The sequence below is a fragment of the Cydia amplana genome, chromosome 12 (genome assembly GCF_948474715.1).
Source record: "Cydia amplana chromosome 12, ilCydAmpl1.1, whole genome shotgun sequence".
Classification (NCBI taxonomy): Eukaryota; Metazoa; Arthropoda; class Insecta; order Lepidoptera; family Tortricidae; genus Cydia; species Cydia amplana.
The window spans coordinates 13,071,546-13,085,208 of NC_086080.1; the positions used below are offsets into that span (position 1 = coordinate 13,071,546).

At 37.4% G+C, this 13,663-nt stretch overlaps 1 protein-coding gene across 1 annotated transcript; it reads left to right on the forward strand.

The window, feature by feature from the left end:
• Positions 1-603: 603 nt before the first annotated feature.
• Positions 604-13,089, forward strand: LOC134652745 (uncharacterized). Its single transcript, XM_063507907.1, has 17 exons — positions 604-637; positions 1,000-1,038; positions 1,427-1,462; positions 2,439-2,474; positions 2,883-2,918; positions 4,422-4,496; positions 4,914-4,987; positions 5,854-5,978; positions 7,892-8,086; positions 9,055-9,169; positions 9,769-9,820; positions 9,908-10,019; positions 10,434-10,569; positions 10,833-10,958; positions 11,869-12,029; positions 12,276-12,415; positions 12,509-13,089. Exons 6-17 carry the CDS (start codon positions 4,481-4,483, stop codon positions 13,087-13,089), a joined length of 1,833 nt encoding a protein of 610 aa, XP_063363977.1. The 5' UTR covers positions 604-637; positions 1,000-1,038; positions 1,427-1,462; positions 2,439-2,474; positions 2,883-2,918; positions 4,422-4,480.
• Positions 13,090-13,663: the final 574 nt, after the last annotated feature.

Sequence of the window (13,663 nt, forward strand, 5' to 3'; positions counted from 1 at the left end):
TCGAATTTTATATAGTCATCTTTTTACTTTTTTTCGAAAACTATTTTTTCTGCTCTATACACTACCTATATACCGATGTGAACTCACCATTCTCAACATTTTTTACCATCACACATATGAAAGGTACGGATTGCTCTGGTCGCAATTCCGAATCGCACTTGACAAAAATTAACCAATTGTATTTTTTTTATTCAGGAACAAACACAGAGCCACCAAACTCAAAGATAGATACAAATGGTAAAATTATAATTTTTTATGACATTTATATATTAAAAAAAAAGTATGAGGAGCTAAGTCAGTACTGACTTAGCTCCTCATACTTTTTTTTTAATATAAGTTAAATGTAATGTGCTCCTCATACTCAAGTCGTGCTATTGGAATATTATTTACAGTACATATTAATAATGGTTCTACTTTACTGCACTATAGTACGATAATAAGCACATTACGCAACTCCCTTCTGTCGTGTTTTAATTTATCCACACTCGTTGCTAATTTCCTATTTTTGCACTTGTATCGTAATTATAAGACAATATTACAACAATAAAATCTCGCGTTTCTTTATCCACTTAACTAAGTAATTTCTATTATTATTTAGGCACTAAAGAAGAGCAACCAAACTCAATTGAAGCTGAGGGTAAATAAATATTTTTATTACTTTAAGAACATTAAAATTATTGTATAGGTATACTGCATTATTACGACTGTAAAACTAAAACTAACAAGTGTTAATCAATACATTTTATCTTATCTTCACATATTCTAGACTTGGCTGCTTCAATACGACGAACTTTTCTGAAACTAAAGGCGAAATTCCACCAGTGAGCGGCAAAAACATTTTTATAGGTACTGAATATGCTTGTGCCGTACAGTGGCGCACACTGGTGGAATCCCGCCTTAAGATTAACACAAGTGTACCTAGAACAATATGTAAATAAGTAAAACTTGCTCTTTAAATACTGAAGTTTCACCATTTAATTAAATTCTATTATTCTTCAGGACCGAAAGGAGACCAGCCAAACTCAATCGGAGTTGATGGTAAAATTAATTTAATTTTGTATAAAATGCTAGCCTATAAGCAATATACTAGCCTCCGACCGCGACTTCGCCTTTATAGACATCGTTAAAAACTTTCAATTCCAATTTTTATTCTCTTAAAGCTGCCTTTCCGTTCAGACGGAGATAGGTTGTGTAAAAAGTAGAGATGGGTTGAGTAAAAAGAAAACTTTTTACTCAACCTCTCAAAAATAATGCTCTTCCTTCAAAGTTTTCGTGTCTAGCAATGAAGACATTATGTTAATAATGAGATTATTTTATATACCTAACTAATAATAAGGTCTAAATAATTGGAAACAAGCACCACGATATGAGGATCGTTCATAAAATCGTGTCTTGTTTCTTTATTCAACTTTTTATTATTGTTTAGGTCCTGAAGAAGATCAACCAATAAACGAAGATGACGGTAAAATTCATTTGTATAAAGAGTAATAAAGACTGTAAATATCTGGGAGGCCGAGCTTTTCTCGGAAAACATACAACAACTCAAAAAGGCGCGTTTTCCCAGCAGAGATAAAACCTAGGTAGATTTTTCGCCCGCAAATTTCATCGAAATCGTTAGAGCCGTTCCCGAGATCCCCGAAATATTTATATACATATGTCGGAATCGTGGGCGTATCATACTATCAGGAGCACATCAGGACCTTTAATCATGGATGGCGAGCCCTCGTCAATGAAATACGTTATTCAACTCACAGTCTTTACTGGATAAGACTGATTACAAATCATAGCACACGTTACACTCCTTATTCAAAGCAAACCAGTGGATTAGACCCAGGAACCGCCACAGACGTCATCTTCTCCCGATCTTTCTCATCATGTTCCCATCTGAAGATTGATTGACAGCATGACTTCAATTGTTCTGGATTTCATTTGTTTTTGACAGCGTACTCTATGACGCCTTGGCGGAACTGCGCCGAAAGCCACTCAGGTGTACACATAACACCCTAGTTTGCTCTATTTGTCAAAGATTGCGTGATGAAACGCCTCTTCAAGGCGATAGATGGCACAATTCAGTCATTCTCCGACACATATAAATAAATAAATCTACAAGAATTTCTCGTTTAAAGGTATAAGATATACTAGCCTCCATCCGCGACTTTGCCCTCAAAGACATCGTCAAAAACTTTCAATCCAATTTTCACCGTCTTAAAGCTGCTTTTCCACTGAGGCGGAGATGAGAGGAGACGTGCGGGTTTTCACTCATCTCCGCATCATAGGAAAAGCAGGCTTAGGGTTGAGTAAAATACCTTTTTGTAATGTTCTTCCTTCAAAGTTTTCGTCTCTAGGAATGATGGCATCGTAATAATAATAATATTTTTTTTCTTTCTTTTTTTTCTTCTTTCTTTTTATTAAATTTAACTTTTTTTATTATTGTTTAGGTCCCGAAGGAGATCAACCAGTAAACGAAGATGACGGTAAAATTCTTTTATTTTTTTATAACGTAAATACACTAGCCTCCGCCCGCGACTTCGTCCTCTTAGACATCGTTAAAAACTTTCAACCTATTTTTTACCCTCTTAAAGCTGCCTTTCCAATGAGGCGGAGATGATCCTCGGTTGATTCCCGCACGTCTTCTCCCATCTACGCCTCAGTAGAAATACAGCCTAAGGATTGAGTAAAAAACTCTTTTTCGTAATGTTCTCCCTCCAAACTTTCATCTCTAGGAATGATGACATCATGTAAATAATGATGAATAATTATTTTATATAAAACTACCATATAATTAAAACATCTAAATATTCGGAAATAAGCATCATGACATGAGGCTCGTTCATAAAACCTTATCCCGTTCCTTTCTTTAACTATTTTATATTATTGTTTAGGTCCCGAACAAGATCAACCAATAAACGAAGTTGACGGTATAATTCATTTAATTTTGTATAAAGTACCTACTGTTATTTAGACATGCCTCCGCCCGTGACTTCGTCCTCAAAGATATCGTTAAAAAAACTGAAGACGAAAACAATTATATACTTTAATATAAGTATTACATACATACAATACAGGCATAAATAAAGGCAAATTAAGGCAGCGAAAGATAATGAGATTTCAAAAGGTTTTTGAAAATGAAAAGGAATTTTTACCCCTTGAGGTCCAGTAAGTTCGTTTTCTTCTCTCTCTTTCTTTAACTATTTTCTATTATTGTTCAGGCCCCGAAGGAGATCAAGCAATAAACGAAGCTGACGGTAAAATACAAGCAATTTGTTTATGGGTGGATGTGGGATGTTATGCATATGTATATACCTACGAGTACATAGGTCACATAGATGTATTATCATGCCGCGTTCAGAAAGGGATTAGAAATAACAGATTTCCATACACTTACGTCAAAATCAATATGGATTGACAGCTATCTCAATCCCTTTCTAATCGCGATTCAGTAATAAGATCATGTGAGGCGATGGATAATCGTCCGTCTTCAGTTAATTATTAAGATTATTGTTATTCTTCAAGTCATGTATAACACAATTTTATGTTAGTACTTAAAAACCATTATAGTTGTATATTTTATAGTGCCTACTGTCTCACTGTGTAAATAAGGTTAAAGGTACACATCATGTAGTGTAGGTACCTTATTTTGCCGATAACCGATTGTTAAAATTTACATCTAAAATCTAGGCAACCATGGACTATACCAACTTTTTAATAAGGCAACCTATTACAGTTAGATTATATTTAAAATTAGCTCTAGGCTCATCGACTGCAAATGCGAAAATAATATCGCTAGCAATTTTATTTCAACGTTAGCGGTTTATAGAATCTTTGGTTGTTAATTCGGTTTGTTTTCTACTCAGGTACAAATGGAAAGAAGCATAAGCTAGATGGTAATAAAAATTTATTTATTTATGATATTTTTATTAGATGATAAGAAACCTCTACTTGTGGATTATAAAAGATAAACGCCAGTTCTGGGCTACATACCCATTTTAACTTTTCCGGTTGAATCCTAAAAGTCTCTGGGTCCGTTTTGGCAACCTACATGGCTACCATGAGTTGACATTTGGCATTAATGCTAGCGTCAACTGATGGTAACCGTACTAATGCCAATTATTAGCGCAACCACTAGTTTTTTCCGAAAGCGACTGCCAATACTGGCATCTCTATCTAACCTTCCAATCCAACCCGCAGGAAAAATACCTATATTAGTTACGTATGGCGTATTAGGATTACTTAATTCAGTTTCTTCACCTTTTTTTCGTTAACTGAATAGCGTCACGTAAATATCAAATGTAATTTCGTACAGAAGTTCCAGGAAGCTCGCCTCTGTTTTGAAATTTGAGCTTCTAAAGCTCAACACGGTCAAGATCAAACTTCAGATTCAATTCAAAGACCTGTACAAAATTAACCTTTTTTAATTGCAGATCTAGAAAATCCCAATGGATGTTGGATATCATTAAATGAACAAAGTCATTTTGCGAAGATGAGTCAACTGGAGAGTAAGCAACGTTTTCCATTTTATAATTATTTCTTTAAAGGAACACACGCTACGCTTGTGGGCACAGAACATTATACTGCAACAAACGGAATTTGCTACGAGCTACGGGCGGTGTTCTTCGTAGCGTAGCATAGTTCCTACGTCATGTACTCTATTATACCTACTTATATACCTACTTACCGCAGAACTAAGCGACGAGTCAGAGGGTCTACCGCGAAGCACGAAACTTTTTTATCTGTTTCTCTAACACTCTTGCATATTCGAGCGAGAGAGCAATATGCCCTCTGCACTTAAATCATCGGAATCATGCTGTCTTTCGTACTTGCACGGCCTTGTGGAGCTGGACTCGCATTCTTATGCCATAATAGCATTATTAGTAACGTATAACTAATTATTAAAGTTAATTTTATGTTGACAGAAAAGTACAAGGACGTCAGGGAAGCATACGCAAAGGCTATAGATTCGCAACGATTCAATGAGAGAATGCTAGAGGTATGACATACAGAGGGCCTACCGCGAACCACGTTCGAAGTGTTGCCTCTCTATCGCACTTGTAAATTCGTACGTAAGTGTGACAGGGAGGCAACACGTCCAACGTGGTTCGCGGTAGGCCCTCTGTCCATTTTTAACGCGCACAAATGCTTTCAGCTTCCCGATGCGTACGCGTCTTCATCTTAACGAACAATTTCTCATGTACCTATGTGTAAAATGCGGCTCGATGCTGATAGATGTGATTCCACTCTTACTTCCAACCTATTTCATTTCATTCATTTATTTCAATCAACCAACACTAACGGCTAAAACTTACCTGCTAATTGGCATTATATTACTTAGTGTCTAAGGTGTCTAACATGCATTTAATCACTTTTTTAGTAGAAAAAAAATACAATACATAATTGGAAAGACGAACGAAGCCATTCATTGCAATAAATACAATAGAATAACATTGGATTGAATCAAAACTGAAATTATATTGATGGTTTTTGTTTTTTTATGCGGTTCCTTATCGCTGAAAGGTGCTCTAAAGCCATGATGAACAGTTTCGTGGTGCTTATTATAATTTCTAGTTATATCCTCCTAAGTCCCAGAGTGATTTTTGCATTTATCAGTTTGAACCCTTCTTTAATTCTATAGTTCAACATTTGATTTCATTATATCCTTTTAAGGCGCTTAGCACACTGGATGTGGATACGATTCGCACGTCGTTCCGATGTGCGAGCAGGATTTCGCTATAACACGTGCATAGTAGAGTTGTCATGTCGTATGAAGCGTGCTAAGCGCCTAAAAGGACGTCGAAACTTAAACAAAAATCTCAGTTATGAACAAGTCAGTTTTTAGCGCACATTATTATGGTTTAGGCATTGGCGCAAAGGAGAGGCATAGCGGAGCGAGCTCTGCAGAAGTTCGAGGGGAACCCGAACGTGATCCCCGCCGGCCTCAACCTGGGCAGCTACTGCATGATGAGGATGCCCGGCTCTGTGCTGTAAGATATCATAATCATCATCATAACTTAAGAGCTTTGCTCTTGTCGGTGGAGTAATCGCTAATCATTCCTTTCTTGTGCCAGTCTTTTAATTTCCTCATACGACGTATCATTTTTTTATTTGGCTAAGATAAGTTATTCTAGGTTTCCCTTCTTCTCTTGTCTTTTCAATCCTGCCTTCCAAGATGTTCAGGAAAAACTTGTCATGCCGTATCAGGTGTCCTACCATCATGCCTCTCCTGTAAGATATACTATTCAAATATCTTTGGCGTTTCACTCCTGATAGAGTAGTCGTGGACATCATTTCAGAAAATGGTTCACAACACGCCGCCATTCTTCTCTGTTCACTGCCTATTAAAGGTCATACTGGGTAACTTTTACTATTTAAGTATGGAATCAACCCCGAAATAAATAAAAAATTGGCTCTCCCATAGATATCTACGATGTCTACGTTAGACATCAGATCAACCAAATTTTTTTTAATAAGTAGAACTTTTTACCCCGAGAAGGAAATGGCCTCGAGCCAGATAATATCTTTATACAAATTCACTCACAATTGTTACTGTGAAGGAAATCGAAAAAATATCTACCTACGTATCATTAATAATTTAATAGTCGAGCGAGGGTCGCTTTCCTCTGAAAACATAATAAAAAGGGTCGAGTTTAAATGTCACAATAAGGTTATCTTTGTGCAGTTCTGAAGATAAAGGCAACATTATTTCAAGTCATATTTACTTAAGCGTGCGCGGGAAACGTATGATCTCTTAAAATATTCAATTGAGTAGCTTAAGGCTTCCTTTCGTTATCTATTTTATTTAAGGACTTACGGATATACTTATTTATTGTTTTCTACCACTTAGAAGTAAGAAGCTACCGTAGTTTTCAAAACGAATCTCGCAAGCCTTCAAAATAGGAGTTTGATAGTAATATATTGCAATGCATTGTCAATTATGTCACACTCGCACGTCAAGTCATTGGCACGCACGAGACGCACTGTGAGTCGTATCATAACAATATCAGAGATCTAACAAAATCTAAAACTTTAATACCTACAACAAAAGTTAATCCCCTAGCGCCGACGGCTTTTGCCTTCTATATGTAAATAACACTAAGACCTCAGCTCACCTATCATCACCATAAAGATAATGAAAAAGCTATACCTAGAACTTTTAACCTTGCTCAACTTTTGTACGTCAACGATCTCTAAGTAATTGCAGTAATAGGTCATTCGGCAGCGGAATGTGATGGCTGCCCTTTTATTGCTCGTCATTGAAATTCCTCGGCTGCCTAATTCGGACCAGCCCCTGAGAAACCCGCCATTTGCCTAAACTAAATTGCCGTACTAAAAAAAATAATTAAGTAAGTAGGTTGAACTTTATTTCAATAAAAATGGCTGTTAGCTACAGCTACAGTACTTACTACAGGTAGCTTGTAGCAGGTAGGCTGTGCTATTATAGTTATACTTTTATTCATATTGGTAATTTTTATGGGGTCGCAAAGTGTTATAATTTAACGATCTAGGAAAACCCATAAGTAGTGACACAACTTTGCTTTTGGTAAAGATACTACTTTTCTCGGCTAGACCCTAAATTTAAAATGCAAATAATGAGCCTACCTAAACTTTTGTGACACTAAACACAAAATTAAACCATACTGTGGTCATATTTTTAGATTTTTTTTCGTGTTTTTAAACACATCAAAAGGTTAAACCTTTTATTTACGCAATGTAGGGCAGGAACAAGATAACTATTAACCCTTTTTTTGCCTAATCAGAATTATTAGGACAATGTCAGTACAACTACTCGTACTCGTAGCTGGCTTAGCTGTTGACCTATTGTGTAAAACGAGTGTTAAGGATTCAATCCCTTTATATCAATTTTACTCTATATCTCAATTTTATCGACATGTTTCAGTTTCTTCTACCGCCTGAAGCTGCGGAATAACACGCGGTTCACCGTCAACTTCATCCACAACGACGTGGAACAACTTACGTTGACGATGCGGTTGTCCCTCAACGATTTACACCTGCTCGGTGAATATGAGCGCGCGATCACATCTAATGAGCACCCATCACAGTTATACTACAGTCCGAATAAGGGAGAAGTCGAGTAAGTAGATAAGATATATCTTTAGTCTACTCAGTACACGGTGGGGGATTTACAGTGTTGGCCGTGCTAGGCCCCGGGCCCTGTAGTAACTACTAGCCGCCCCTTTCTCAACACGCATCATATAGACTGCCGCCCCACATGCTGTAGCCGCCCTAGGCCCGGGCCTACCGTGCCTTAGGGCAAACCCGCCACTGTTAGTACTTACATCAGTTTCGGTTTTGATTGCTCAACCCGAGCGCAATAGACGAAGTGAATAAATATACAGCCGTACATTGAGGCGGCCAGTGGGCCTACCGCGAACCACGTTCGACGTGTTGCCTCTCTGTCGCACTTGTAAATTCGTACGTAAGTGTGACAGGGAGGCAACACGTCGAACGGCCCTCTGTTTTCAAAGTTAACAATAGGGATGATGACACATGTTGAATTTTATAACAAAATCTAGTAAAATAGATAGTAAATAGCAATTTATCACAATAATGTGGATAAAATATTGAAAAATTACAAAAATACAGGACCTGAAAGTTTCAAAATTTAAGTTTTTTTTTACTTCCAAAAACGATAAAAGTAAGGGTACCATTCGATTCCTTACATTTCACCCAAAAAAATATTGTATAGCAACTATATACATAAACGCAATATTTCACCGACAAAAACGCAATTTTCTTGTTTTGTCCATACTATAAGATGGGCGATGACGTCACGGCCTCTGGCCGTTTTGTACAGGGCGTTTCGCGAGTGAAGTGCGACTGTCGGCCTTTGACTACAATTTCTGACTTTTGTGTTACTTTAATGCAATGGGTCCCATATAGACATTTGTTCCTAAAAACAAACCCGATCGATTGATACCATAAATGAAAATTAGTCATGTCATGTAGCCTATTGCGGTCGCTGCATGCGCTGTTGTCGGAGAGCGCCCATTTCGAAGGGTTATACATTGCTACCGTTATAAAAATATATCTCGCCTGCAGGTTCTTACTGAAAGATGTGAAATACAAAGTGGAAGGGCGGTACCGGCTTCTCGATGGCAGGCTTCACATCGAACACATTTTATCGGAGATACCGCCTATGCAGATACTTATGCGTGTAAGTTTATTACATCTATACCTAACCAAGGTGTAGACATTCTTTGTACAAAGGACCAAATATAAAAAAAACACCGAGACATAAATTTAAAAATTCTTAAACTTTTTTATCGTTAAGGTCTCGTTTGAAAGTTCCGAGAGGAATAAATACAAAATCTCAATGTATCCCAAAAACATGTGAGTAGGTACCTACTTTTCCGTTGAGCTACGAAAATAGATACTACTTATTTCATAATAAATTTTTTTCGATGATACGGTAAAAATTATGCTTACGAGTATATATCTGACATTGTACCTTATGTGTATGGCAGTAGCCATAAGGTACCTTTTGCCGTGGAACGCCACATATTATACTGTACAATAAGGAAGTCTATATATCCCTTAAATTTTATCGAAGTACTTACCTACATAAAATAAAATAATATTAATCAAGATGAAACCGATCATCTTTTCCTATAGAGCCAACCTAAACGAGAAAAAATCTGCTGTTACATACACTTCGGAGAGTCATTTCATTAATGATCATCTACTCAACTGTCAAACTGTATAAAATCATATTGTATAGTAAACTTTGTTTTTATTAAGTATATTTGTTTTCAGTATTCAGCAGACACCGACGGGAAGAGTGTTCCGTTGGATCCTAACAGCTTACGTATGTTTTCCGAACTCAAATATAATACTTTGCCATCATGGAAAACAGCAGGTAGGTAATGAAAATTATTTCCATTGTTGATTCTAGAGGATTACCTGAACAGAATGCAGACCGACCTCGACCACTGGCTAAAGGACTACTTTAACGACTTTCTCATGCTTTATGGCGTAGAGGAGGTCCAGAAAAACAAGCAAATACAGTAGGTTACCCTCATTTTTCAGCTCTTACGCCCCTTGAGTTAAGTCCAAGACACTTTGACTCACGAAACTTGTAGGTATATACCGTACTGAATTTATATAAAACGACGACTTTTTGTGATTTAATTGACGTTTATCTCTTTAAACTTTTACATCCAAACATTTTAAAGTTCAATACAATTTTGAAGAGGGTCTCAACCCAGAGAGATTTTATTAGACGAAAAGTGACTGGTGAATTTCGAATAATAATTATTTTCTTCGAATGTAACTTCCGAGAATTCTTTAGTACGAGCCGAGTTTCGAAACTTTCTTCTTGTTTGGACGCTGGTTTCTTTTGGTTTTGTTAATTTATTTGAATTAGATCTTCGCATAGACATAGGTATGTATAAACATGGCACTAATGTTTTCTTTACTAGGGAATATGAAAACGAAAGGACGATCCTATTAAATCAATTCGCGGACCAAGTTATGGGCATGCTGAATGGACGTATAAGAGAAAAGGGACCAAGCCTCATGATGCCAGACTTTACGCTGAACGCTGCCAATGGAATGGTACGATAAGCAACTTATTATTTCAATATAGGGTGCTGGGGTTGTTGTATTAGGTTATTTAGAAGGGAACTTCATTATATCCCTTTCTAACTCCCATACTATTATTGCTCAGGCCGCGTACTCACTATGTCGTATCGTAACGATAGTAATCGTACCGTCCTATACTTGGCCCTCTGCTTGACCACACGCCATCCGCGGCGGATGAGTGCCACGTTGCAGTAAACTCTATTAAACGATCATTTCGAAAATTTGTTTTCCTTTAGCAAATAAGGCTGTATGATGGTTCCGTTCGCGGTCTGGACACCATGTACCGGCGCTCCATCACCACCGGCAAATATGTCCGCGAAGTGCGCCACGTGGACACCGACATCGGTTTCAGCGGACTAAAGGTACCTCCACTAGTAGAATACTGAATACTTTATGTACGATTCAAATAACATTAGGGCTGTCAAAACCGCCACTGCGCTAGCGCCACTTTTACCTTGATATGTCGAAAATGCCATTAATACCTACACAGACCAGCACATTTATTGAACGCAGGGGCGGAGGCAACTTTGACAGTGCATTAATTGTATGAAGCAGTGGTGGGCAAACTACGGCCCGCCGCCGGTCCTTCGAAATAATTAGTATAATATGGCCCGAGACATAATGAAAATGCATTTTTAGCTGCAATTCTAGCCCTCCTTTGAAATCTCTTAAACTTTCTGGCCCTCCATAAAAATAAGTTTGCCCACCACTGGTATAAACCATCACCGGGGCCGCGAGCAATTTAAAATTTGAATTTTTATCATAGTACCAACTCCATTAATTCCTCGTCCATTTAATTTTCCTTTCTAAGAACGAATTGCACCAACTACAATTGACGTACTCTACTGATCATTGATCAACGGCAATCAGCAATGGTCTATGAAATTTCTGATACCAACAATAAAACAACGATCATTTTAACGATGACAGACTATTTATATAGAATTATTGGATGAATATACATTGATTTAACATCGCAAAATGTACATACAATACAACACAATAGGTACATAAAAAATCGGGATGTCAAAAAGGATCCTCAATATCTCTAAGCCATGGTTTTTGTTTTTAGTGTATGGTTTTGGTGGAAACGACCCTTAGGGTTGGTTGCACCAAACTGAAAACTGTTGATCGTTAAAGAGTTCGCTAAATTTATATGTATGGAAAGTTTCATATAAAGCGCTGGGGCGCGCGGGCTGTCGTTGATCAGTCTGCCAAATGTGGTTGGTGCAACTGGCCCTTAGTCTAGAGATCTAACTGTTTCACTTTCAGACGGAGTACAGATATGACACGTACGTGACGACCGGCATGCCACCGGTGTCCGGAGTGTTCGTGCTCAACTCCGAAGACGTCAGCGCACACATGGCTCTCCAGATCGTGGGATATAAGCCTTCGGTCCCGGACCTGCTTATCACCTTCTTGAGACATGGGAAGTAAGTTATTTTAGAGTAGGTACGTACGTAGGTAGGTAAGTACGTGGTACTTGGTTGCCCGCCGTGCTTCGTCGTCGTATAAAATACTGGAATCTGAATGTCAAACTCAGTTGACGAGGGCTCATTCAAAATTTTGTAAGATTTAAAAAAACATTTTTTTTTAATCTTACAAAATTTTGAATGAGCCCTCGTTCTTGCCTATTACATTAATTATTATTTTGCTGATGAGTAAACCCCTTTTTTCAGACCAGAATCGCTGACGGTTGAAGGACCCGCCAGTAGAATAATCGCTAACTTCAAACACCTTTTAGAACATCATGTCATTTCCATTATGAGCACCATGCTGATACACCACATACGTTCTTTGAGTGCTTTGACAAAGTGTGGTGAGCATTATTTTAACATTAAACGTTTATTTTTGATGAATAGCGTACTTAGTTACCTAGTCAACAATTATTTTATCTTTAAATATGTTATAGAACCGCAACTTCCTGTCAAAGAATATGAAGAGAGTAGAGAAAAATTTATTACACAAACTGAAAAATATACTGAGGATTATAGAGACGATATAACTACGCCAATGGAACCTACTAATAATGATGCGGATACAGAAATGCCGGATAACAACGATGATGAGAATAGTCCTACCGAACCGCCAGATAATAACGACGTAGATGAACCAACTCCAGATAATAACGATGAACCTACTGAACAGCCAGATGAGCCAGATTATACCGAAGACGACCAACAAACTGAATCGCCAGAGAATCATGATAATGATGACCCAACTGAAGAACCACAATATACTGAGGACGATAGCACTACTGAACCGTATCCGTATCCTAACGACGATGAAAGCAAGAAACCAGAGTATGCTTTTGTTAGAAAAGAAAGCGTAGAATTAGAACTACCCCCAAAAGATGGTTCAGAAAAAGGAGAATCATATAAAATTGATCATAATGAAACATTCAGTCTGACAAAATTAAATAATCAATATGACGGTGATAGAGAAGTATTGGCTGCTGATTACCCTGAAACACCAAAAAAAGACTCGCGGTAAGGTAGTAAAGCTTATGGCCAGCGACGGCGATTCAGACAACTGACAAAATATTCCTAATCTTAATAAATATAACTAGTATGTATATACTGGTTAGTGTAAGTTTTTTTTTTTTCAATATAAAACATTTACGATTTATTTGGTCCTTTTCTTAGATACCTAGTTAGGTACCTACATAACTTAAATGAATAAAGTGTTTAATAATGTCAAAAAAAAAGGATTGTCTGTGACAATAGGTAACATACAAAGATTACGTAGGTATTATATAAATTGAATAGTACCCGTACCCAAAAATAATATATAGATGGTCAAGCAAATCTTGTCAGTAGAAAAAGGCGCAAAATTGAAATTTTCTATGGGTCGATATCCCTTCACGCCTCAATTTTTCAAATTTGCCGCCTTTTTCTACTGACGAGATCTGATTGACCATCTATACATAACCACTACGTTTCCGTACCATGCATAGATACCTATACAATATCTGATGGGAGACCGAGCTTTGCTCGGAAAACATATCAAAACTCAAAAATTAGCGTTTTCCCAAAGATAAGACCTAGCTAGATCGATTTTTCGCCCC